General features: G+C 36.8%; 1 protein-coding gene across 1 annotated transcript in view; it reads left to right on the plus strand.

Moving 5' to 3' along the window:
- PCLO (piccolo presynaptic cytomatrix protein) overlaps nt 1-25,852 on the plus strand; it is a 323,756-nt gene that overhangs the window by 208,340 nt on the left and 89,564 nt on the right. Inside the window, 1 exon segment of the mRNA XM_054514979.1 lies at nt 3,277-3,402. Coding sequence (XP_054370954.1) covers nt 3,277-3,402 — 126 coding nt within the window.

Consider the following 25,852-nt stretch of genomic DNA (forward strand, 5'->3'; position numbering starts at 1 on the left):
CCAGATGTCATTCCATTCACTACAATCCTTTCAGCTCTGCCCTTCAGCCAGTTCTTCACCAAGAACAATGTGAACCCACTCATCCCACAGCTGGACAGCTGATCCATAAGGATGCTGTGAGAGCCAGCATCAAAAGGCATAGTAAAATCCAGAAAAACTACATCCAGCACCTTCCCATCATCTACTGGGCAGGTGACCTAAAGCTTCAAACTCTGATTGTTCATATGTTCAGCTGTATAAATCAGAGGCTTAAAAGCTAACTGTGCTGATTTAGTATCCTTTTTTAAAATTTGTTTGTTTATCAATGTATAAAATCAATTTAATTGCATGAGCAACCTTGTCAAAGTTCATCATTATATATTTTATTGTATATTTGGTTTGGATGGGGTAGGGTTTTGAGGTGTTTTTTTAGCTTAGCATGCTCCATCTTAAAGCTTTATTTAAGATTAGATGGGAGAGTAGGATCACAGCCTTAGGAGATCAGTAAAAACTGTTTAAATTAATTACCAGTCTTCTCGCTTTGAAGCATCCTAAAAAGGATTGGATTTCTAGGTGCAAAATTCCCTTTGAAGAGATGTTCTCCTGAATATATTTTTCATAGAAATCAATACTCATAATTCAGAAAGGTGCCTTCTCTTATTCAAATCACAGTGATTTGCTTTTTGATGGTTTACTGGTCCTGTGTCTTTTAAAGAAAACAGAAGTTTATTAATCAGGTAATATAAATGAGAAAGATTAATAAATGGTTATATCAAAATAGCCTGAGAGATGGAAATTAAGACTCAAAAATAAAAGCAACCACAAAAACAAGGGAAAAGATATCTCAGAAAGCATAAATTAATGTTTCTGATGGCTATTTTTAAACTATCTGCAGTCAAGGTTATACACTGGGCAAAGAAATTTCAAAAAGAAGTAGTAAGCTCAATATTTTCAGTAGATAAAATATAAATAGGCCTGAAAACCCCTCTCTACATGAAAAAACACAGTAAGACCCAAGCAGTATTTCTTTGTCAACCAGAACAGAGCACTTAGAGCTCATTGGGTGAAAAGTAGCTCCTTCATTCTAACTACCAGGAATGAAGGCTTTGTAATTAACCTAAATTTAAATTTAAACTGTAATTTAAATAATTTTCTAGTAGTGTTTTTGCAACACACACAATCATGCACTCAGCAACTCCTGTGATTCTCCCTTAGCAAGCATACCTCTACTTAATCCATGAGGCCAGTCATACATTTGACTCTTAAAACCTGCAAACATAAAATACAAGCCCTTTCAAAGTGTCTAGGAATAAAAATAATCATCATATATTAGTATGGAAAGTACTTTATTTTATTAGCACTAATTATGGACAAAACCCTCCAAAAGCTAAACAAATTTATCAGCCAAGATTTTCAGTTCCCTAGCATAGGTCTCCATGTGAATGCCTCTGAAATCAAGTGTACACTCATTTATATGACAAACTACTTCTCTGCCATTCTGTCACAAATAACCTGTGAGAGGGTAGAAATGCCAATACTGTGCATCTTGATAAAATCCTGACTCTGAGGAGTTCCTGCTCTCTGTGATGAAAAATATATTTAAAATTCCATGTGTTGACTGTGTGAGTTAAAATACTGTGTCCTTGTTTGTGTGTGTTGTGTAGGAAGAATTTCTTGGATTTGCTGAACTTAATAGTTCCCAGTGGTGAGCTTCAGATGTATAAACATATTAATGACTTTTTCCAAACTGCTTCATCAGAAGTGCAGAGCACTTCTGTGCAGAGCAGCTCACATAAATTTCTAAGTTCTCAGGATGGACTTATGTTTAAATGTTTTAATAGGTGTATGCATTCACTTTCTGCAATGAGGTACTTATTTTTTAAAAACTGTATTGTCTAATTTTTTAAAGGACATCATCCTTAGAATGGTGGTTTTTCTTTCCCTATCAAATTAGGAAAAATATACTTTACCTACCAGTGCAAAAGTTCCAATTTGCATTGAAATAAAGTAATTAAATTAAAATATTAACACAGTTTGTTCTAATTAAATTACTCTCCTAAAAAAATATTTGGAATATATCTAATTATGAGGAAAGCTGAGTCAAAAAGTATACAGATTTAGCTAAACTGGGATAGAAAAACCAATGGAAACTTTTTTCTGTCAGAAATGCAATGTAGTAATCCTCGTACTGAAAGAATCTCAGGGCTGACTTATGAAACACCAATAGCATTATGAAAAGGAAAAGCCCTAATCTAAAAAGACAAAGCTTTGCTTTGGTGGTGTGGTGACCTTCCTACAGCTGGTTAGTCTAATCATTCAGCAGGTTTGCCTTATGAAATTAATCAATTGAAAAATATTATTTTTAGACATTACAATAAAGGTGGGTAAATCAGACTTTTAATTCTCAGAACAAAGTGCAAATCATCTCATATGGAATTTTCTTCAAAGAAAAAAATAGTTTAACTAGTTTAACTAGGAAGTTTGTTTTTTTTTAAGAGCAAAATAACATGAAAAATTGACAATGCATAAGATTATTTTATTTTATTACTTTATATTTTAAGCTTTTGTTTTCACTCTCATTATTTTGTACAGAGGTTAGTGATCTGCTTCTCTCCAGCTGAAACGAGTGATGAAAATGTTTTTATCTCTCTACTTTTTTAAAAGGAAGAAAATATGTGTTTTAATGATGCTTTACACAGAATTCTTGTATGCTTTTACCACCATTAATTTGCATATCCTTTGATGTGAAAGATGTCAATTAAAAGCAAATATTTAAGAAAAATAATAGCATTTGCCAAATATAGGTTCATGTAAATGTAGATGCTTTGCTGCTTGAAAGAGCAAGCTTAAGGATCTCTGTCAATATCTCCATAATTATGTGATTCTAAAAGCTCAGATATTATAATTTCTCAGCTAAATTTCATGCATGTTGTAGGCATATGATAAAGCTATCCTTTGAGTCCACACTTCCTGAGGTTTTCTAGCAATCTAATTCAATTTATTAATATTGCAAATAGATTGTCAGAAGAAGATAGGATAAGCTTCAATGAAATTTTTAATAACTCAGTTGTTTGTGTTATGTCAGTCATTCAGTAGCTGCTCAAGAAGATCTTCCCAAATTTAAGTCTTTAGAAGAGCATCAGATGTGACTGCAGTTAACCCTGATCTTCCAACTACAGACAGAAGTTATCTGGGACATCTTCAGTAACCTCTGATGACTTTTTCTCTTCCTTTCTTTCCAGTGAATTATTCATTGCTTCGTCTCTGTTCAAAGTTTTCTCTTTCTTTTGATCACAGGCAATGGACTGGGAATCCGAGTTGTAGGTGGGAAAGAAATTCCAGGAAGCAGTGGGGAAATTGGAGCTTACATTGCCAAGATCTTGCCTGGGGGCAATGCAGAGCAGACAGGGAAGCTTATAGAAGGTAAGATAAATGCATTATTAAAAGACGAAGCCATGGGACTGTTGGGAGGTTGTTATGATTATTTATAACACACATTTTCTCTTGCACAATGGATGCAATCTTGTGCAAGGAATGAGAGCTACACCTCCATGATGCTTAAAGCAGAAAAGGCCTGATGGAAAACGATTTTAGGACTTCTATGGCCAAAGAGAGTTGCCACAATGAGCATTATTTGGGCATGTCTTCAGTAATATGTGTCAACATGTTGTCTGTATGGTCACATGTCATCAGCCTATATCATGGACATGGGTTTTGAAGGTCTTTAACCTTTAATCTTGATCATCTAAGTATCCTTGTTTGAAATTACTTTTATTTCTTAGTTTTATTTCTTATATTACTTATATTACTTAATTTCCATTTGAAATTATATTTCTTAGTTGCACAGGTAAAACAGATCCAGTTGTCTCCCTGTTACATGCACTAACTTTCTTTCTTAGTCCCCTATAAGTCATACCTAATGTTAGTTATCCAATATAAGGTAACCATCCAACCTGCCCCAACAGGCAACAGAGAAAAAGAAGAATCCACAGTAAAGCAGTTATTTCATCTAACTTAGACCTCTGTTTCAAGAATTGAAAGTGTCTTCCTCCTTTAATTGGCTTTTAGAAAACTGCATTCAACTTCACATCATTTTTTAGGCTACCAAAGCTAGGTGGAGGGATAACTTCATTATCAATATATTTTCTAGGATTATTGCAATGTGATCAATCTGTCTAATAATTTATTTCTGTGATTACATGAATACCACCTTCTTTTTATAACTTTCTCTTTTTATAGCTATTTTCTAGTTCCCTTTTACAAATCTGTATGCACCTGAAGTGTCAGTCTGTCCACAGACAAAAAAAGAGTACATTTGTGTCCAACTCATTAAACCCCTTTTTTTTTTCTTTTTCTTAAATAAAAGCATGTACTCAGGGAAAAATAACAAAAGAAGATAAGTAGGAAGAAGAGTTCTTCCAGAATTCCATTCATTTAAGTTTTCTGAATGGTAAACAAGCAAAATAGTCATGATTTAATCAAAAGCACTTTGCAGGCAGAAAAACTGAGTAAAATGATCAAAGAATGTATTTACAAGGGATAGTTTAATTATTCTGTGGGTATTACAAAACAGTATCACCTGCATTCACCCTGCAGCTATTTTTATCCTTGGTGTTTTCTTTGCCAAAATGTTAATGATATACAACAAACAAAAAAACCCTCCAAAGGGACACACACCCTAATGTGCAATGAAATAAAACAGAAAATCAAAAAGAAATATATTTATTTTTTGCCTATACAGTTGATTCTGATATTAATTTTAATGGGTAGTATCTCACTCATCAAATGATAGAATAGTGTTATTTTTTTGTGCATGAACGATGAAAGAATTGACCTTAATTTTGTGTGTTTTGAAGCAAGTATTTGTTTTGGCTCCCCCTGTACAAATAAGTAGGTCTTTCATAACTGTGCTAGATTACACATGCTTTGTTTCAGCACCAAGCAAGAAAAGAGGAAAATGTGGTTATTCAACACTTACCCAGGACTGGACATTTCAAGAAAGAGAATGAGCAGTTACAGATTGGAATTATCTGTAGTCTTTTGGTTTATTTTGCCAGGAAATTTTCTGGAAATTGAAGTTTAAAACAGTTCTTTACTCACCATATTTGGTTCATTTCAGCAGTGATCAAGAACGTCTTGCATTTACAATAACTACAGGAAAAATCTGACATAGAAATTTACTTTTTAATCTGTTTGCATATTATATTCTGAAGGTTTATTCTTATTTTAGAGGAAGATGGATATGACAGTAAAATATTTATTCCTTTGTTTCATTCTCCCATCATATGTTCAGTCATGTTTCTGATCCAACATTTATAAAAGTATCCTAGACTTGGATAAGTTGGCATAAATCAACTCCATCAAAATCCCTGTATTTCATCTGTAGAATTTGTCCACACAATGTCTCAGAATATGTTTCAGTATTGATGTGTTAAATGTTCCCTCGGAGAGAAAAAATGCTTCCTGCAGAATGCACCTTGACTATGACATACAGGACAAACATTTCCTCTCACTGTCATTTACCTTAGGTCTTGCCTTTATATCTAGTTTACTTTTTATGTTATTTTAGATGGCTATCAAGGATCAACAAAGAATTTTTTCTACTTCACTGTGAGTTGTGGTTGGCTTAGTGGAAATATGGCTGGTGCCCATTTAACCTCTACCCCTCAGAAGAGCTAAAATCCACTGATGTCTTCAATCATTCTCATATTGATCTGTGTAAATCCAGCCAGACTGCTAATCTTACCAACGTCTCTGAAAATAGAAGCTGGCCTTCTTTCCTTTTTCAAGTTATTTGCTGGCTCTCACACCACAGAGAGAAAAAATAAAGAAAACTTAGTATGTCATTATCTGTAAATGCATTACTTTTTTTTTTTTTCAGTAATCATGAGTCACTTTTCCTGATTAAATGCTGTGTGACTACAAGTTAGAATATAAACAGTCATCAAGTAAACATATACTAATGTCACTACAAGTTAGTATCTTGACTCATTAGCCTTTCTAAGAACATGAATCACTCTGAAAAATCCCATCAACTTAATTAATTCCTCTAATTCTAAAAACACTGGGTCAAGTCTGAAAATCCTACCAATAGCATAAGAAACAAGGATGGATTTATTGTGGTTTTGAAGGAAGACAAACTCCTACCTGTTCTCTCTATGACTGCATATAAATAAATGACACAGAGATAGCATTCCTATCCTTAGGGAATAACATAAAATTTTAGCCTATTTAAAAAGCTTTGGAGGAGTCTTAGTGCTGAAAAATTTATTTATAGTTCTGACTGGCAAATACCACTCTTCTCGGTTCTCTCACCTTGAATTGCTTTCAAATGTCAAAAATATCTCTGATTCATCACTCATTGGCGTAACAAAAACTGGAGGTGGAGGACTCATTCCACCGAGCTCATCAAGTGCAAGGACTGTGTCAATTTGATAGATGTGTCTGTGCTCCCCCTCGTGTTGACAGGAACAGTTCAGTTCTATTCCACCTGGTGAATCCACTGAGTGAGTGGCATTTCAGCCAGCGTTTTTTAGAAACAGAAGAGCATAGAGTAAAGAGCAGAAATGAAATGATTATGTGTGTTTCCTACTCTTACAAATTTTCTGGATGCCCTCAGCATTCCAGTTTTCTGATTGGACCATTTCAATAGGCTGAGTGGAGAGCCTGGGAACTGATAACAACAGGTGTCTTTATTCCAAGTTTTCAAGCCAGACAAGCTGTGTTGCAATGGTTAGGTCATCTGATGCTCACTGAGATGAAGATATTCCCTGACTTTCCAGTCTTCTAGAAATTCTGGTAAACTAGCACTGTAAAAAACTTATGGTGAACTTGATTTGTGGTGATCTTACTGCCTTTGCTTATACCTCACTCAGCAGCATTAGTCAGACTTCTGTTAACCTGTCCTATGCCCTTATGTGTGCATGTCTATTTTTAATATGTATGGATCATTTAAAATATATCTTCCCAAGCTTAAAAACGGGAAAATAATATATATGAAGACAAAAAATCTTGTCATGAAAAATACTGAAATAGAACTTCCTGGAAGAAAAACTACCTGATAGACATAAGATACTGAAAGATAATGAGACCTGTTAAAGCTGTTAAGTAGGTCAGGGCAGAGAAACTGCACTGCTGTTGGAGAGTTCCATCTTAGATGTGATCTTAGTTAATGGTGCCCTCCCTTCAGTCCAATCCTTTAGCACTTGTTTTGACCTAAATTAATAATTACTCTTCTCAGGATGCAGGAAACATTGCTCATGGCTCATGAAAACACTGTAAGGGTCCTGTCAGAGCCACCTGCCTTCAAGAGTAGGTAAAAGCACATCCAATGTCCTCAGCATCAAAGTCTAAATATTGAGGATAAGTTCTTAAATGTGCTCAGCACCTTTTAGAATTTGATTCACCTGCTAAGTAAGAGTTGGTCAGCTTTTATAAATTTGTTGATTGCCTTTAATTGTGCTGAAAGTTTCCCAGGCCACATGTCTGGTTCCCCTCAGGAAAGTATTTTAAATGAGTAGGTCTTTGGGAATGCCAGGGATCTCTTTCATCTTTAGAAAACTGCAAATTCAGAACTTTAAGATGCCTTCAGGAAATGATATTGAAGTCTCCCTATTTCCTCTTACCCATATTTATTCATGTTTCTTTTCCCCTCATGTATCAAGTCGTCACAATTTTCTTCTGTAAGACTTTTGATACAGAGCTCACTCTCTCTAATGCCCTTATATGGGGTCAAATAGACCCCATAGAATCATTCCTCAGATTGAGACTTAGAGCCTTCCTTTGGACTTTCATGGGATGGCACAGCTTATCACCTCTTGGATCCACAGACCATAGCCACCGTGTCAACAAGAATACTTTCTCACAAATCTGGAGCCAGTAGAGATAACATGTTCACTGCTTGTCCCCAAGCAACTTTCCACACCAAACTGACATGAGATGAACAGGGTGTGCCAAACAACATGCTGTTCCTGGCAAAAGAAGGCCACATCTAGAGCAGTGGGAAGTGATTTCCACCCAAAGCAAAATATGACAGGGGAAAGGAGAGAAGAGCTATTTGGATAACCTCCATCTGAGAGCAGCCTAGCTCCCCACCTTCAGTTCATGGGAGAAGAAGGCAGACCCAGGAAGCACTGTCAGAAGCCTGCCTTAACCAGAATGCTCTGCAGCTCCCACCCAGGGTGTGGACTTTGGCTTCTGACCTAGTTCACTTCAAGCATCAGGCTTCATAATGGAAGAATGTACACTGAGAAGTTCTTCAAAGGCAGAGAAGAAAAAGTCAGGGTTCAGTGGGACTCTTTTCTATCTGTGTTCAAGTATGGTTACCACAGCTTTTCATTATTTCCAGAACAGGCAGTTAATCAAAAGGAAAATTATTATAAAGATATAAGGACTTATATATGATGATAAAGAGAGCAGCTGCACTGTTAGGTAAAAATCTACTACAAAATACAAATCAGCTGACCACCCAGAAATGAGAGTGAAATATGAGAGACTAAGAAATATGAGAGCCCTTGGTAGCAATTTTGAATCTGGGGAAGGCTGCACATGGAAGCTGAAAGACAGTCAACATGTTCATGGTGTTTAAGCAATCCCTCATGCACAAAAAAGTCTGCATTAAATGGATAAAAAGAGAATTTATACTATCTATTGTTCTTCCTCTGAGGAGAATGTAAATAAGGCTAATGAACAAACTAGAGAGGAGATGGCCAATGTGGGGAGATGTTTATCTGTACTTTGGTTGTCTAGTATAAGATGAATCTGGCCATAATCAATATTGGGTAGAGGCCATTGGAATATTAGAATTATTATTTAATCTTTAAAGATTTTCCTGAATTCTAGGCAAGGACATCTTTGAATACAGGTAGCTTTCTCACTCCTCCAGTTATAAGTGACAACTAGGTAGCTTCCAGAATCTGTTTCACTTTAGCCATGCCCTGGGAATGTATCCCTTCATGTGTTTTCAGATCATAAATTTTCAATCAGAGCTTTTCAAGTTTTTAAGTCCTTGTCATCTTAAAGCTTGTTATTTACTGGCATTGGAAACACATGATTTCTTTCAAGTCCTCTCAGAAGGACAGGGGATGCAACTGGAATACTGACCAGTCCATGAAAGGATTATAAAGAAAATGTTAATAGATTTTCTGTTAACAGGTTCTTTGATACTTTTTCGGGCTACTCTGGATAGCATCAAGTGCTGAAAAGCAAGGCCAGACTGTTTCAGAAGGTCTTTTGCAAAGGCACTCCAGGTGTAATGGCTGTCCATCTTATCACAGCTGTCTCTTGTCGTATCGCAGACGTGCTTTGCATGTTCCTTGGAAAATGCAGTGTGACTGGAATGGTCATGGCCACCTAAATAGCTGGAAAACCAGCAGCAAGTCACCATCCTTCTCTCTACCCTTGTCAAACTTCCCTCTTATCCCTGAGTTATAGATGAGCACCAGTGTAACTCTGCCTGATCTTTTATCGGTCACTGGCTGGTCATTTATTGGTGGGAAGTGCAATAGAAACCAGGTCTTCCCAAGTTTTAAAATACTGTAGTGAGCACTGCTTGCTGTTTAGACAGCTAAAATTGGAAACACTGATTGGAGCATCACAGTGAAAAGAGATTTTACAGTCCCCATGAAGAAAAGGTAATGAAGAGCCAGCATCCCTTCTTGAGTCCCTCTGATAATTACATTTCTGGCAAAAAGTAGATAGCACGATGAAGCTGGAAAATGATGAAACAAAATTAAAAGGAACACAAGAAGGGAAGGAAAAATTCTCAAAAAAACTGGATAAAGACTTAAATGAACACTAATAATCTTTCCATCCTCTACTTCCATTTTGCAGTTTGACTGCTTTAATTTATTACTGCATTGGGAAAAAGAAGTATCAATTTTACCCTGTTCTCTGAGTGTTAGTCTTCATGATCTATTTTGCTGTCTGTGCTTATTCTGCTAGGTCAGAAGAGAAGAGAGCTTGCTCTCAACATCGGGCTACAGGCTGAGGTTTCTCTGTCCCAGCAGAAACTGGCTTTATCAAAGATAATGTGCACAAAATAAATCACAGAATCACTGGGTTGGAAGAGATCTTCAAGACCATTGAGTCCAACCCATGCCCCAACACCTCCACTAAACCATGGCACCCAGTGCCACATCCAGTCTTTTTTAAACACATCCAGGGATGGTGACTCCACCAGCTCCCTGGGCACGCCATTCCAGTACTTTTAACACTCTTTCAGTAAAAAAATTTTTCCTAGCATCCAACCTATCCAATCCAATAACAGGCAGTGCCATTGCTTGATTGTAAGGCTTTTCCCTAAAGCTCTTTAGAAAGGGACTTAATAAAAAAAAAAAAATAAAAAATGCCCTCCCTCAGCTGTAAATCATAACTTATGTAGTTGTGCTCCTCTCATCCATGTATTCTGTTCTGCCTTGTACTTCTTTTTTATAGGTAACAATCAGAGGTATAGGATTTTTCTTATTAAGCATGGCAATGGACATTCAATATATTAAAACATGCCTTTAAATATTTCTAAATTATTTTTTTAAAGGAAATTATGTTAGTAGAAAGGACACCCTGCCTAAGTGTATCACTTAACATGTTGGAATTAACTTAATATCTGCTAGAATGACAAAAAGAAAGGCAGAAATCTTCATCATGCTGGTTTGGCTGTTCCTTATGCTGTCCCAATAACAGTGGTCTCAATTCCATTCTTAATATGGCAGGAGTTGAGCTGTTCTGAGAGTTTTGTTTGGCCTTTTGCTGAGATATGAGAAAGAAATGAGAATTATCAGAAGAAATGAGAATTGTTTCAGTACTTGCGTGGCACTTATAGAAAGAAGTGAAAGTAGAAATAATTGCAGTATAAACAATTGACTTGGAAATGTATTGAGAGCTGGTTACTCTAACACTGTGCACAGCTTTATTTACCTAAATCTCTTTTGTGGTGGTTGAAACACACTTAGAAAATAGCACTTTCCCTGGCTTTAGAAAATATAGAACGTATAGTTTAAGGAATTTTAATTTTACGTTGTCAGAAGGATATAATTGGGGTTTTACAAGGATACTTGATTAGAAAACATCTTTTATACTTAAAACATTACTTTCAATGAGATAAATCAGGTAATATGAGTTTGTAATGTTTCTGCTCAGAATGTAATTTCTGGATACTTAATTTTTCCGCAACAGAAATCAGCACAAAAGAGATGTTAGAGAGTAATTTGAATCTAGGAAGTAGCTGAGCAGCTGTAAGGACTGAGCTTTTAGGATCTTTTATTTATTTAATCTAAAGCAGAATCCAAAACTTAAGGTGTACTTATAAATTTTGTAAAGGTAAAGAACCAATAAGTGGAAACATATTATGACCAGTAAAAATATGGCCCCTTGCATAATGCCAGCTACCAGTTTTTTCACTTCTGCATGTAGTCTTGCTATGTACCATATAAACAACTATATGTACCATATAAACTACTACATACCTTCTTTATGATCAAAAACTCTGAAAAGAACTTGAACAAATAATTATTGATGTAAATCATTTTTACTAGAAAAGGCATATTATACAAATTGCACAAGGAACTTGGATTCCTAATAACAAAGAAATAATTTTATCAAAACACCCCTATGGGTAGGGGGTTTTTTAAGACTTACTTAAATAGATAAGTATGATTTATGGAAACAAGAAAAATAACCTGGATGCTTCATCAGAGGGAAGAGGCAAATATAGTCACTAGATATTCCAGAGCTAATGAAGTGAGGAACCACCACAAAAGTCATGAGAAAAACACTCATCAGATGGTTTAAATACAAATTGTGGAAGGTCACTGGTAAATGCCACTGATGCCATAACTAGCTTTCAGTAACACTCCACCAAGATTGTATTAGAAACTACTACTAGCTACTGTAAAGTACTTATGTGGAGCTATGCAGTCAGTAATTTTCAGATGCACAGCTTTTGGCAGCAGTTATTTTTCAGGACCTTGATGAACAGTTCCTGTTAGAAAGAATATCCACTTCTTGGAGAGAACCATCCATGCTTCCAGAGAATGTGCCTGAAGCCCTGTTTCTCTGAGCACAGCAGGTAGAGCAGCAGGCAGCATTGTAACCAGGCTGCCCACAAAGCTTTCTTGGCTCCTCCTGCTGGCACCGTGCAACTTTCTGCTGTCCTCTGGGATCACACACATCACAGGTGCTTTGTGGTTCTTCCTCTGACATTGACAGATACCATCCATCCAGGTGGTTATAGTCTTCCTGTCTTTACTCTTGAATGCTTACTCTGCTTCTGCTATATTCTGACACTGTGAGTACTTTTAAGGCTCATTTGTCTCCGTAGAAGAGTTAATTCTTTCTTGCACTATTCTTAAGATACTGTATTAAAATCAAGTGGATGCGTTTTTCTCAAAAGATGCAATACACACTGGCAGAGGTGGCAAGAGGTCTGTGACTTTTCTGGTTTGGGCAATGCTGGAGAGAAGATGAGTTTAGTTACTGCTTCCAAGATATTCAGGGATAAAGCTGCATCTTTAGTCAAACACAGGCAGTGTGTTTGTAAGATAGACATTCTGTAGATCACATTCTACCTGACAGCAAATAGCACAAGTAGAGACATTAAATTGCTGTGCCTGCCCCTTTGCCTAGCTGCTTGCTGAGACTGATGATAGGGACTTGAATTTCAGCCTGGAGCATCAAAGTTATGTGCCTGTATTGCTCTGGTTCTTGTCTTCTTTTTTCAAGGACCAGCTTCTGTGCAGCAGATTTACAAAGAAACCAGGCAAATGTAAATCCTTCAGAGCCTAAACTGAGGCCAATTGTCTCACCACTGAAAGTCATCAAAGGCACCCTCCTGTTTCCATTCACTATGCAGGGAGCTTAGGTGTTTCTTTTAGGTGAACTGTCTCACTAAAAACCTAAAATTCAGATTCTATAGGCTTACCTTAGGCATTCTGGGCCACATCTCATAAAACAAAATCAGGACATTTTCATCTGATGTTTATAAGGGACAAGATCTAGTTGGGCTCACATACATGGGCATTCCAGAAAAACATCTTACTACAGTGTGAAAAAGCCTTTTGCATAACCACTGAACTGTGTTCTTTAAAAGTGACTTTTCAGTGAACTAGGAAGCTAAAAATACTCTAATTCCATTTCCTATTGTGCAGATTACTGTGGGCTCAAACTTGCAGACTAGCAGTTTGAGGTGATTGTAGTAAAAAAAAATCTAGTGAAATCAAATGAGGGTCATCTTGAAGTACAGGTTAAATAAAGCTATGTCCTTATGGAGAATTATTCCTGCCACTGGATTCCAAAAAGTGCATTGAAATATTTTGTGTTTACATGTAGCAATTTTAACCTTCAATCCCCTTCCTGAAATCTGGATCTCCAGGAAAATTAGGCCAGCCTGGCCACTCTATGGAATCCTATATTGGTGCAAAGCATAGCAAAGATTCAGGGCCCAGGGTGACTTGTCCCCACTCAGGGTTTGTTCTGCTGAAATTCAGGTGGACAGACAGCCCCTGTCAGTGACTCTCAGGGCAGGTTGTGGGTTGTTTGCAAACCACAGTTCTCAGCAGCAAACAGGATTACAGAGACCTCATTTTTCTGCCAGTGGACTGGGTACTGCAGGGAGCAGAATTTCTTTAGTCACTTGGTATTTCAAAGCACTTTCTAGGTAGGTGTGTGCAAATTCTTCCAAGACCATAGGAATCATTATGAAGAGTTGTTAATAATTTAATGTTAAAAAAGATGAGCTGATGGAAGTGGGTTTTCTCACAGTAGAACATTCTCTGTCTTTTAGATGGCTTGGACACCAATTTGGAATGGTTTGTCACAGAGCTTCACTGCAGTGGCTTAAAAAGTGACATGGGCACATAGATAAAGCCTTTGTTTACTCTAAGTATCGGGTAACACAGGAAAAGGAAATAGAGGTAAACAAAATATTTCCTAAATTACTTAAATCAACCAATCTCTTGAGGTAGTTAGATAAAAAATATAGTTATGTAATCAAATTATTTCAGATTTCCAAGGTTTTATAAAGAACTCCTGAAGCATCTGGTATCACTGTTTTCAAAGGAGATGCTGAACTGCATTGTACTTTGCTCTGACCTAATCTGATCTGACACCTTGATTTTCTTATTCAATTGAAAGAGTAAAGGAATTCAAAGAACAAAAGTGTAATTTTCTGCAATTAGATTTGCAATATAGTACATTAAAACATAGAAATATGATGTAAAATAATACAGAAAAAGCTTTATATGTCACCTTAAAGAAAGAAAACCACTATGTGCACTCTCAAAAATTACACAAAGACTTTATTTCAAATTTCTTCAAGCATGTTCTATTCCAAAAACCTAATTAGATCATACATAAGGTGTGACTGGGAAAATCTTGTATGAGAATATTCAGTTTCTTTGAGAAAAAATAAACAGGTGATTGTTTAATTTGACATTAAACAGAGAAAAATGCTAATTAAAAATTATTAGTCTTTAGCCAGGTTTATAATTCTGGTATTTGAGGATTACCATATAAAAATAGTTAAATATGAAAAAGTCTGAAAAAAAATCTACATTAACTGTACTTGTATTGTTAAAATGCGAAATTGAAGTTATTGAATTGCAAATTATCTAATATATTAATGACTGAAGCTTGAAAACATTTCATCAAGCAGAAATTAAGCCTCAAATCCCTACTTTTACTTCACATTCCAACCAAAAAAAAAACCCCAAACCAACAACTTTTTGGAAAAAAAAACTTTATTAAAGAATCAAAAATTTTGGAGATTCCTTTAAACCTTGGTACAAGTAACCAAGGTTTGAACTGTTCAAAACAGTAACTGTTTGAACTGTTTCTAATTTAAAAAATAATAATTTTTTGCCTGAAATATTGCTTAAAAATTGGGAAGATTTGTTATAGGGTTTTTTTCTCAAACAGCTTACAGTGTTTGAGCCAAAACTCATTGGGGTCTATGTTATTTCTCCTTGATTGTCATGGAATCATTCAGATACAAAATACACATAGAACACTTTCTATTAAATCTTTAAAAGTCCATAAGGCCTTCAAGATGATACAGGTAATTTGATGATAAAGAACAGTCATCCTGCAGTAATGCTTGTACTAGAGTGGTTCCTTAGTCTTCAGAAGAGTAAAGGATTTTCTGTTGGCTTGATTTGTTTTTCTTTCCTTTTCATAAATTCATTGCTAAGAGATCAGTAAGGACAGAGTAGAGACACAGTGATAGACATCTACTAAAAGAAACTCAAATTAAAGACACAGGAAAAATATTTGCAATCTTTTTGCATGCTCATGTGCTAACTTTCCCTTCCAAAGCAGCTCACATCAGGAGGAAGCATGTCTGGAACAGCCTTTAAAGACACCCAGAGAAGCAGCATTAGCTTTGGTACTGGCCACAAGCTCTGTTCCATGAGGGTTCAACTTTTCAGAGGCAATTCCTCTTTCTGAGCACTTCTCATCAGAGCCAGAAGACTGCAAGCAGCTGCTGTAGTGCACAGCAGCACCCAGGTTGCTTCAACCCAGGCCTGTGAACTTGTGTATTGCTCATGTGCAGTCAGACTGCATTGCAAAATGCACAATGAATATGGGACAGGCCTGTGTTGGAAGGTTAGGCTGCACAAGGAAAAAAAGAGCAGGAAGGAGAGAAAAACAGCATTAGCATGATCTGTTTAGAGGAAATGAAAGGTAAAAACAAAGGAAAGCAGTGTGATGAAAAACAAGCTCCCATGTTCATAATTTATATTCATGATATATGTTCAATAACAGAATCTATTTTCATGGGCAAGATGAGTGCCATTTACCTGCCCATGTGCAATGACAGGGCTGTTTGCAGGTGCTGACCAGTCACCCCAATGAACAGAGGGTTTCATTATTTCCTAATTACTAGATAATGTGCTGAACAGCACCCCATGAAATTAACCTTTAAGATGACAGTAAAAGGAAATGAGTCATTCCAGGCAACGCTCATCATGGTGTGAGCTCTACACTTGCTAAATGAGTTCTGTCATAGTGTGGGTGAAGTGGAATCAATCCATATAATTCATACATTTGCTGCTCATACAGACAGCTTTGGAGCTGCTAAGTAGAAATAAGCATTGACTTATGTCTAACTAAAGCAAAGTTATGTATTACATTAACTGATTATACTTTTCAGATGGGTCTGAAATCACTGAATAGAAAGAACTGAGAGTTTCTGAGTGTGTGAAAGAGAGGATAAAATGAATCAAAATTCTAGGAAAGTACTTTCATGACTGGTGCAAATGGGGAGGTAGAAACAGTTTTAATCTTAGACAGTACTAAAGAAAGAAAAGATAAATCTTTCATCATCTTATTCACAGACCACTGTAGTATTCTTAGAAGTATCAGCCTATCTCAGTGATAGTAATATCTCTACAATTCACACAGTAGAAGCTGACTGATTAGTTACAAAACAGGGGCTTTCTTCTGATTCAATAGCTGTAGAGAACATGAGACAAGAAAAAACACTTCCCACTGTTCTGGAAGGAGTGAAGATCCAAAGAAGGAACTGAAAATACCTTCAAGCATGACAGTGATCCTTGTTGAATATGATGCAGGCAGACTGGCAGATATGACAAAAACAGCTTTACTGCAGATGAGCATGAAGCACACACTGCTCTATCTGGATGAATACCCTTCAATGGTGCACATGGATGGGCTGCAATGCTGCCTCAGAGGCTCTGTCTCTGAATGGAGCCTGGCTAGGAGAGCACCTGACAGCTACAGCAGATAAACACTTCTCTGTTGCCTACACCTTTCATAGATATGGAAAAATTTGGTGCCACCTAATGGACAGCCCCCAGCTCCCAAATTCTGAATGTGTTTTACAGGAATTCTTTTGCAAGGCATCTAAAAAAGGATCTCCCTATGCTTGTTAATGCTTCACATGCAGAATTTCTCATTCAGCATCCTTAATCACATATCTTCAGATGAAATATGCATTTTTTATAGGTGAAGACTTAATAAGCCACATGGGTAATACAAAGATTTCTGTATTTGCTGGCTTTAAATTTATGAACTGGGGTCATCTCACAGCTTCCTCAATTGCAGCAATATAGCAACACATAAAACTAAATTACTGCACCTAAGTGTTCTGATCTGTTTATTGGTGAAATTAAACTAGCTATTCTGTCAGTCACATAAATTATTCTACACCATCCTTAAGCAAGTTTACTGCTACAGCTGCATGGACATTGCCATCTCTTTCAGTAGAAATCATGACTACGTCAACAAAATATTTAGCCCAAGGGGTTTATATCAGCATGTGTACACTTGCAGAGTATATTAGCAAAAATTAGTTAGACTATGGACTCTTACAATGACTGCCATAAAGAGTAATACTGCAAATAATTGTTATTCCTGAAAAAGCTGTTAGGGATAACCTATTTGCATGTCATGTTCTTCAGGAAGCAAAACAGGTAAGAAAACATAAGAGTATATCTCTTGTATCAGATAAGCCACCATATAAGATACAATAAATTTAACATATTTATCCGTGATGTCTGAATAGATGTATTATGTTTATATGTGTTGCAAGATGCAATATCTCCTCTTGCTTGTTTGAGCCTGCCCTCCCAGTAGCATCATCCCCAGCTGGAATGTGAGCATTAGTGTTAGAACTACAATTTGAACATCATGCTTTGTGCTCAGCTGTCACTGAATTCAGTGGTACAAGTAAAGTCATAGTCAGTTTGATGAAATCCAGTTTGTAAAACTACATGCTTTGAAGAGATCCATCTCTTAATGAAACCAATTTTCCATCTGCAATTTACATTTATGGATTTTCAGGATGCATTATGGGTTTGGTTATTCTCATTTGCATGTGAAGAGAGATACAGTAGAATTAGAAGTGTTCCTGAAGGCCTCCAAGCAAAGCACAAAGAAGGAAAAAGATTGGAAATTTTATTTCTATTGCTTCAATTCACTGAAATGAACAGAGGAAAAGGGATTGGACTTTTATTATTTTCTTTAAAACATATTGTATATATATCAAGGTCGGTTTGGATGGGACTTTGAGCAACCTGGCCTAGTGGAAGGTGTCCCTGCCCATGGCAGGGGGTTGGGAACGATGTTATCTTAATGGTCTCTTCCAACCCAAAGCATTCTATGATACTATCATTCAATAATTCAATAGAGTATTTATTTTCATCTATTAAAAAAATCAGATTAATCTGTTCTGTTACTTTAAGAGAAAGTAATTATTAGTTGTGGTGAAGATAAAGAAATGCCTTTGAAATGGGATGAGTTCATAGGCACTTTAGCAATTCTTTGGATACTTTTCACCAAAGAAAAATTGCTTAAAGACTTTCATCTCTAAAGGATACAATATCATTTGTGACTTACTCTTTTATTGCATTCAGTGTGTTTGGGGGATTTGCAGTTCCAATTGGCTTTTTTTTTTTTACTTCTTGCATTTATTTTTGTCTTATTTTTACCTATTGTTGCATTACTGATTCCCAATATTTCATATATGCAATTGTTCAGCTTTGAGTGGAGGCTCCTTTTACTTAAATTTTCTGTAAAATAAAGAAAATATGTAATTTTTGTTCTGTAAATTACAGCAGCTAGTTTTCCTCCTTTTGCTTGGGAAAGAATATTTAATGGCTTGACATGAAAAAAGCAGAAATGGTTGTTTTACTATTGTACACAATAATCTCAGTATTTGATGCCTGGGAAAAAGACTTAGACATATTTGATAGCTTTGGTGAAATGACAGAAGTCTTAAAAGATTAAGAAGTGATCAAATTTCTTTGTCCTTGTTGACCCATAATATATATTCAAGCTTGAGTCTACAGATGAAATGTCAGTTTAACATTTATGTTTGGCAGTTTAAAAAATAATGTTCAATATCTTACTTGGGCATATATTTGAAGGAGAATAAGCTGCTGCAATACCTAGTAAAGTTAATGTGAGGATGCCATGCTGGGAATTTGGTAATAGTTCAGTGTTTAAATGTAGTTTTGATATGTAATTAAAACAAGTTTGAAGAAACAAGGACAGTTTGTCTTAGGGCTAGTTTGTAGTTGCTAAGTGGAGACTATGAAAGCATCAAAGTAGACAGGCTTATTGCAATTGCTGTTACAGGACGAGGGGTTGCCTGTTTGGGCAGCAGTTTCTGGTTGCTGTGCAGAAGCAGGAGCAGTAGGTCGAGTGCCTGCACCACACCATTGTCACAGAGCACTCAGGCTGGGGACACATCTTTCCAGCATCTTTCCATCACCCAGTTCCACATCAAGCCCAACTCTCATCTTTTTGACCCATCTCAAAACCATAAACCACATCTCCTAGGCAGTTTTATTCCTTAGGAGTTTTGATGCTGTTGCTTCAGCAGAAAAGCTCCTATGTGCCTTCAGGAGGTTTGAAAGTGAGCCCTGAGTCACCAGCCCTGTCCTCCTTTGGGTGGTCATCAGCTGCAAGCAGGGCCTTGCAGGGCATTCCTGTGTTTGCTGTCATGTTTGGGGTAACAGAGACTTCTCCCACAAGGAAACTGCTTTCCCTGGAGCTGCACAAATTTAATTTCTACAACTGTAGCTATCAGTCAAGGAATGTGGTATCATAAGTTTGTTTTGCTTGTCTTCCAGGCGCTTACACGGTGAATTCAGTACATTAATTGTTATCATAAGAAACACATAAATATACAGGGACTGGCTGGTAAGAGATCATTTGTTTTAGTGTAGATAATGAAAGAAATAGCAGCTGCTGCTAATCAGTATGCGTGTGAGGATTCATAGAAGTTGATTAGGTATATAGCTGCCAGATAATCACCATCCAATCTTGCATGTACAGAATAGCTTCAGTAATTGTGCATTCAAATTTCTTTTAAAGAACCTTACAGAGAATGGCAAAACTATGGGTGTAATCCTGCATCATTTATTTGCAATGCTCTTTTGTCATGCACGAATTCCACATTTATTAAATAACCTATTTATTAGAATAATGCTACTTCTTTGATCAAGTACTGCAGATCAAATTTGTATAAAGAGATATTAATTAAAAAAATCAGCTGGCAGCAACAAGTATGTTGAAGATGTGTAAACACCAACAGAATTACATTCTAAGCTATTGAGAAGAATATTAACTATTTTACATTATTTAATTTGAAATTTAATTTAACTATTTTATATTATTATTTTAAAGACAATTTTAGTAGCATAGCACGGACCATTCTGAGATGTATGACAGTCATTGCGGGGGCTCACTTTCCTTTCTCTAATTCCTGTTGCAGTTCTGTAAAAGTGGTTTTACCCTGGTAGGCAGCTACACTCTGTGCAGCCTTTCTCTCACTCCTCTGCAGTGAGGTGGAAAGAAATCTCTCTATCACATCAAAACCAGTACAGCCATTTGAACCGCACTCTTAAATATGAACATGCACAAGTTTTCATGACTAGATTGATTAGATCTCTCTGATTCTACTCATAAAAGCTACTCATAAACCACATTTAACCAAATCAGATTTTTTTTTTTTTTGATTCTTAGTTCCTAACTCAGACTGTGCAAGACATGGCTTGATCTTCCAGGAAAGGCTGCTTTGGGATCTCCAATCTTGGCTGAGCTGAGTAGCCTCAGCATCATGAGGGAACTTCTTTGCTCTGAACACAGCACCAAAATAAGACTATCATTAGTGTTGCTAATCAGATGTTCCTAAAAATGAGCTTTGTGCCTACATTTATCACTAAACTCTGAAGAACAAGTAATTATTGAGAACTGAAATCCTGCAGTTTTTCAACTTCCTGTTAAAATGACAGTTAGTTCTAACATGTAATCATTAGTGTCTCTCATTTTTCTAGTACATATGGAACCTCTACTCCTTAGGGTTGAATAAGCCTAACAGGTATCACTAAATTCCTTTATGAAAGAGTTATAGGGATACAAAATTTGGAGAGTTAATACCCAGCCCTTACTACTTGACAAGTACCATCTCCTACAACTCTATTGTTAGTAAGATTTCTGATGCTCTTAGCTTTACTAATAACACTTGTCACTTGGACATCTCAAAGTTAATGTACAGTAATATTATCTTTTCACTGTGCCTTTTAACACATAAAGAAACTAAAGAGACTAATTGGTGTGTTTGTGCTGCTCACCTGGCTGGTTGTAGCAGAAGCAGAACTAACAGCTCAGTCTCTGATGGTGCCCCATTAATTCCCTTCACCTGAGGTTCACTATCTTTCAGTTCCTCCTTCTCATTGATAAGGTACAGCTGTCAGTTTGCTAAACTGAGGAAAAAAGTCCTTTTCATTTTCTAGGACAGATTTATCACCTAAAATGACAAAGGAGGGAATCAATACCCATATTTTTAGGTGTCTGAAAAGTAAATATCTTACCTCACCTTGTATTATGGGCTCTTTTTCTAACCATAAGTGGAAGAAGGGATGTGATTCATCTCATTCCAAAAAGATGTCAGCTGAGATGAGCCATCCTAAGAGGAACCTGCTTCTCTTCATTCATTAACTACTCAAAATTCCTAGACAGCTACTGAGGCAAGACACAGTAGCTGTGTGGGCTAAAAAAGGCTACTGAGGCCTTTTTACAGCCAAAAATTGGTACATTGACTCTAATCCCAAAAGAAGGTAAAACCAAAGCAGCTGTATGCATGTGTGCATGGCAGTTGTTCCCTGCAGACACACACAATGCTTTCCATGCTCTTTTCTTTATTGTTCTAAATCTCTTCAAAAGTAGATGAAGAATAAAAATAACGAGATAATTTTATGCATTTTCACATGTGGTTCACTTTTGGCCCATTGAAACCAGCCAATTATCAAACACTTGTTTTCAGCATACTTTTTACAGCTATGGATATGAATGCATCAGGAAGTTGTACAAACGTACATTTAACTACTATAAGAGAAACATAGAACATGTTCATTTAAATAAAGTCATTCCAACGATGGAAAAATTTAGCTCAACTTGATTTAGAACACAAACAAGTTGATTCAGAGGTAATATCATGGATTTACTTTATCTTGTATTATGCAGAACATAAGTTCCAAAAAAACTTTTCTTGAAAGGAGACCTATATGCATTATATGAAAATTACATACAGGAGATGAGAACTGCATAGCACTGGCCAGAAATTTGTATTCACTTTCCTCAGCTTTCAGGTTGCATGAGTCTCACAAATGAGATAATAGTGTGTAAATTCTACTTTATATTTGAATAATCACATAATGTCAGAACCGTAAAATTACTCCCGGGGTACAGAGGATGATTATTGACAGAGTGACTCTTATTAAAACACATCAAGTAAGGATCTCACTCTATGCCATGTGACAGACTGGCATTTTAAGGTCTTCAGCCATTCTCATTAAGGCTTGACTTTTTGCTTAAACAGTGGTGTTTGCTCACTGTGAGTCACAAAAATTTTCTGTTCTTGTTTCTTTATGACCTTAAGTAGCATTGGCATGCAATGCATAACCATGGCCTTTGCTCATTCCTAGCAGGCTTTCAGTATTTAAATTATCCTAATTATTCCATTACTTTCTCAATTGGCCTCTGTAATCCCTTAGTGGTGACACTGCTGGAGACCAGCCAGGAATTCACCAAGCAAGGGTTAGACCCCCCTGATCTGTGTGAGGACAGCCTCTTCAGGAAGCCCCAAGAGACTCAGCATGCTGAGGGGGTCCTCATTTAAGAGCAACTTTTCTTTGGCATTAGTTCTTTCTCTGTTGTACTTTTCAAATATAGCCGTTCTGTCCCAAGCACCAGGATGTGTCTATGCAATTGCTATGTCCAGAGAGCAAGGGATGCCAACTGCTGAGCCTGTTTCTCACCCTCTGGGATCATAAATTGACAACTGTGTGATGGTCTCAGAGATGTGCCTTTTGCACACTTTCAGAAGCTGGTGGTTATCTTTTGTTTCTCTGCCTCATACCCCTGCAAGACACTGGAAATTGTTGCTGGGTTACTCTGTCCTTTTTTTCTTATCTCAGGGTCTTCACCCTGTTCTTTATCTTCCTGCCAGTCTTTTTTAAAGTCTCAGGCTGCACTTTGATTTAGACAATGCTTTGCTCAATATGGTTCTGCCTTGTCTTTTTTTAAGCTACTTTTCCTTACCTGAGCAAAATGTCCTATGAAACTGCATTTTAATGAGTTAGGATCCTGATGACATGCTAACCTATGTGCCACAAATCACTCTTTTCTTCCAGCAAAATTCTTCTGGGAGCTCTACATACATAAATTCCCCCTCATATTTCATTCATAGAATCACAGAATATAATCACAGAATATCCTGAGCTGGAAGGGGCCCAGGGGATCATTGAGTCCAATGCCTGCCCCTGCACAGGCAGGGGAGTCCAAAGCATCACAATGTGGCATTCATATTTTCTGGAAAAATCCCTTCGCCCAGGATTTTTCTCCTGGGAAGCTGAGAAGCCTCAGAGAAAAAGGAAAACAATCATTATCTGATTTGATTCTCCTGTGTTTTGCTCCCCCTCTGTTTTGCTCCTTTGGAATGTGTTTGGAGATTGTTTACCAACAGTTGTTTCATTGGTTTTCTGTGAGTTATTTTGACTTATTGGCCAATCAATGCCAAGCTGTGTCGGGACTCTGAAAGGAGTCACTAGTTTTCATTATTATCTTTTTAGCTCTCTGTGAGTATCCTTTCTGTATTCTTTAGTATAGTTTAGTATAGCATTATTTTATATACTAAGGTATCATAAAATAATAAATTAGCCTTCTGAAGACCTGGAGTCAGGTTCATCATTCCCTCCAACATTGGGGCACCCCACAAATACAATATCACACCATGTGCTGAGAGCCTTGTCCAAGTGCTCCTGGCAATCTTGGTGCTGTGATCACTTCCATGAGAAGCCTGTTCCTTTTCCTAATACCCAGCCTAACTCCCCTGCCAGAGCTTCATGCCATTCACTGGAGTCCTATCACTGGCCACCAGTGAGATCAGCACCTGCCCCTCCACTTCCCCTTTGAGGAAGCTGTAGACCATGATTGGAGCTCCCCTCAGTCACCTCTTCTGCAGGCAGAACAAACCAAGTGACCTCAGACCTCCCAAAACCATTGCAAAAACTTTGAGAGAGGTCTCATGACGGCAATAGAAGGGTGTTTTATATAGACTTTGTTTGACATGTTTGCCTGTCATAATTTAAATTCTTAGGCAGAATAGAAACTAACTAAAAAGAGAGTGATTCTTTAGACATACACTGTAACTTCACAAGAACTGTTTGTTTGCATCTCATGGCATGTGATTTTTGCCCCTCCAAAGGAAAATGCCAAGCCCAAATATCTCTCAATTGACAGATGTAACTGAAAGAAGACTAACAGAGCTGCATTTGTGTAAAGAAGAATAAATTATTCCTCAGAAAGAGAAACTGAAAAAACCTCACTGAATTTGGAATTCACAAATATGAATATATAATGCAGGCAGGGATATACTAGTCTGAATTCATATCTGGCATTAAACTCCCAGGAAAATAATGGTTTTAGCTATTCACCATTCATGAAAGAGACAGCAAAGAGAAATTCCTGCAGCCTCATTGTTAACTATCTTTAGGTGAATCTTACAGTTACTTGGAATTAACAGACTTTTTCATTCTACCATATATTATTATATAATTTTTAAAAATCTGAATTAATAGTAAACTGCTTTTAAAAGAGGAGGTATTTTTGAGCACAGCCTAATAATGAAATGTTTAAGACTTTCAAGTCAATTACAATATTTTGTAAAATGCTCATTTCTTTGGCAAAATCATTATAGTCTCTTATATGACATTACTGAAAATGAAGTAAATACACTCTGCTCTACAGCTTCAGTGAACACTGTGAAGGCAGAGGGAGTGGGTTGGAGACAGAGACCAGCCCTCACCTGATGTTCATGTGGCAACAGAGAGAGCTCATTCCTCCAGCCCCTCTTTAAAAAGGGAGTTTGCCTGGGTAACTCATGATCTTTGACACCACCCAGCTCCCTGACCAGGGAGATGTCAGCAGCTTACAATGGAATGTAATTGGTTGAGGTTCCTCTCTGTCAACCCAGGGGCTGGTTGGGTTTCTTATTTATAGCCATATTAATTGCCCAGTACAAGCCAGCTTGTGCTGTGATATAATGTGACAAACAACATGCTGCAAAAGCCACTCGTTTTTTCTAAAACACTGAATAATTACAATGCACCACAACATTTTGTTCAGTGTGGTATAACTGATCATCTGTCCGCAACTCTAATGTAAACTGATCTTTGAGGCTATAGTAATGGTGAAAGGACTATAAACATATCATTTGTATCATACTTGTTTTCATAAACAGTAACTCTAAGCTTCATTTAACTCTCCAGAACTTGAATTAGGTCACACAAGTACAAGCAGATCATCATGTGTTGCTCTAGCATAGTTCAGACTGAAGGGTGATCTGTACTTGGCATTTTTTGGCAGCTATACACCCCACCACTGATTTCAGATTTAGAGACACATGGATTCATGTGCCAGCATGTGTCTAAATCTGAAGTCAGTGTTGGGGTGTATAGCTGCCAAAAATACCAAGTACCCCTCAAATACAAGTACCCCTCATTAGCTCTGACCATACTTTTATAAATATAATTTTTTAGTAGTGTAGCAGCCATAAGGCATAGGAGGGTCCCTTATATAATTTGTACTCGATGAACAACATATCCATTTTTAAGAATCATGAGTGTTGCCTATATAATAATTATTGTAATAAGTGGAAAATATTCAGCTTGAAAGGGAATGACAAATGGAAGAAGTTAAGGTGCCAACAGAAAATAATGAGTTTTGGTGTGATTCATTCAGTTTGGGGAAATACACATTGACTTCCATCAATCTAATTTGAACCATCAAAAAGGTTTAGAAATAAAAGAAAAATAACTGGAGAGCATAGACTATAAAGTAATTTAGTGTTGAG

The sequence above is a fragment of the Molothrus ater genome, chromosome 5 (genome assembly GCF_012460135.2).
Source record: "Molothrus ater isolate BHLD 08-10-18 breed brown headed cowbird chromosome 5, BPBGC_Mater_1.1, whole genome shotgun sequence".
NCBI lineage: Eukaryota > Metazoa > Chordata > Aves > Passeriformes > Icteridae > Molothrus > Molothrus ater.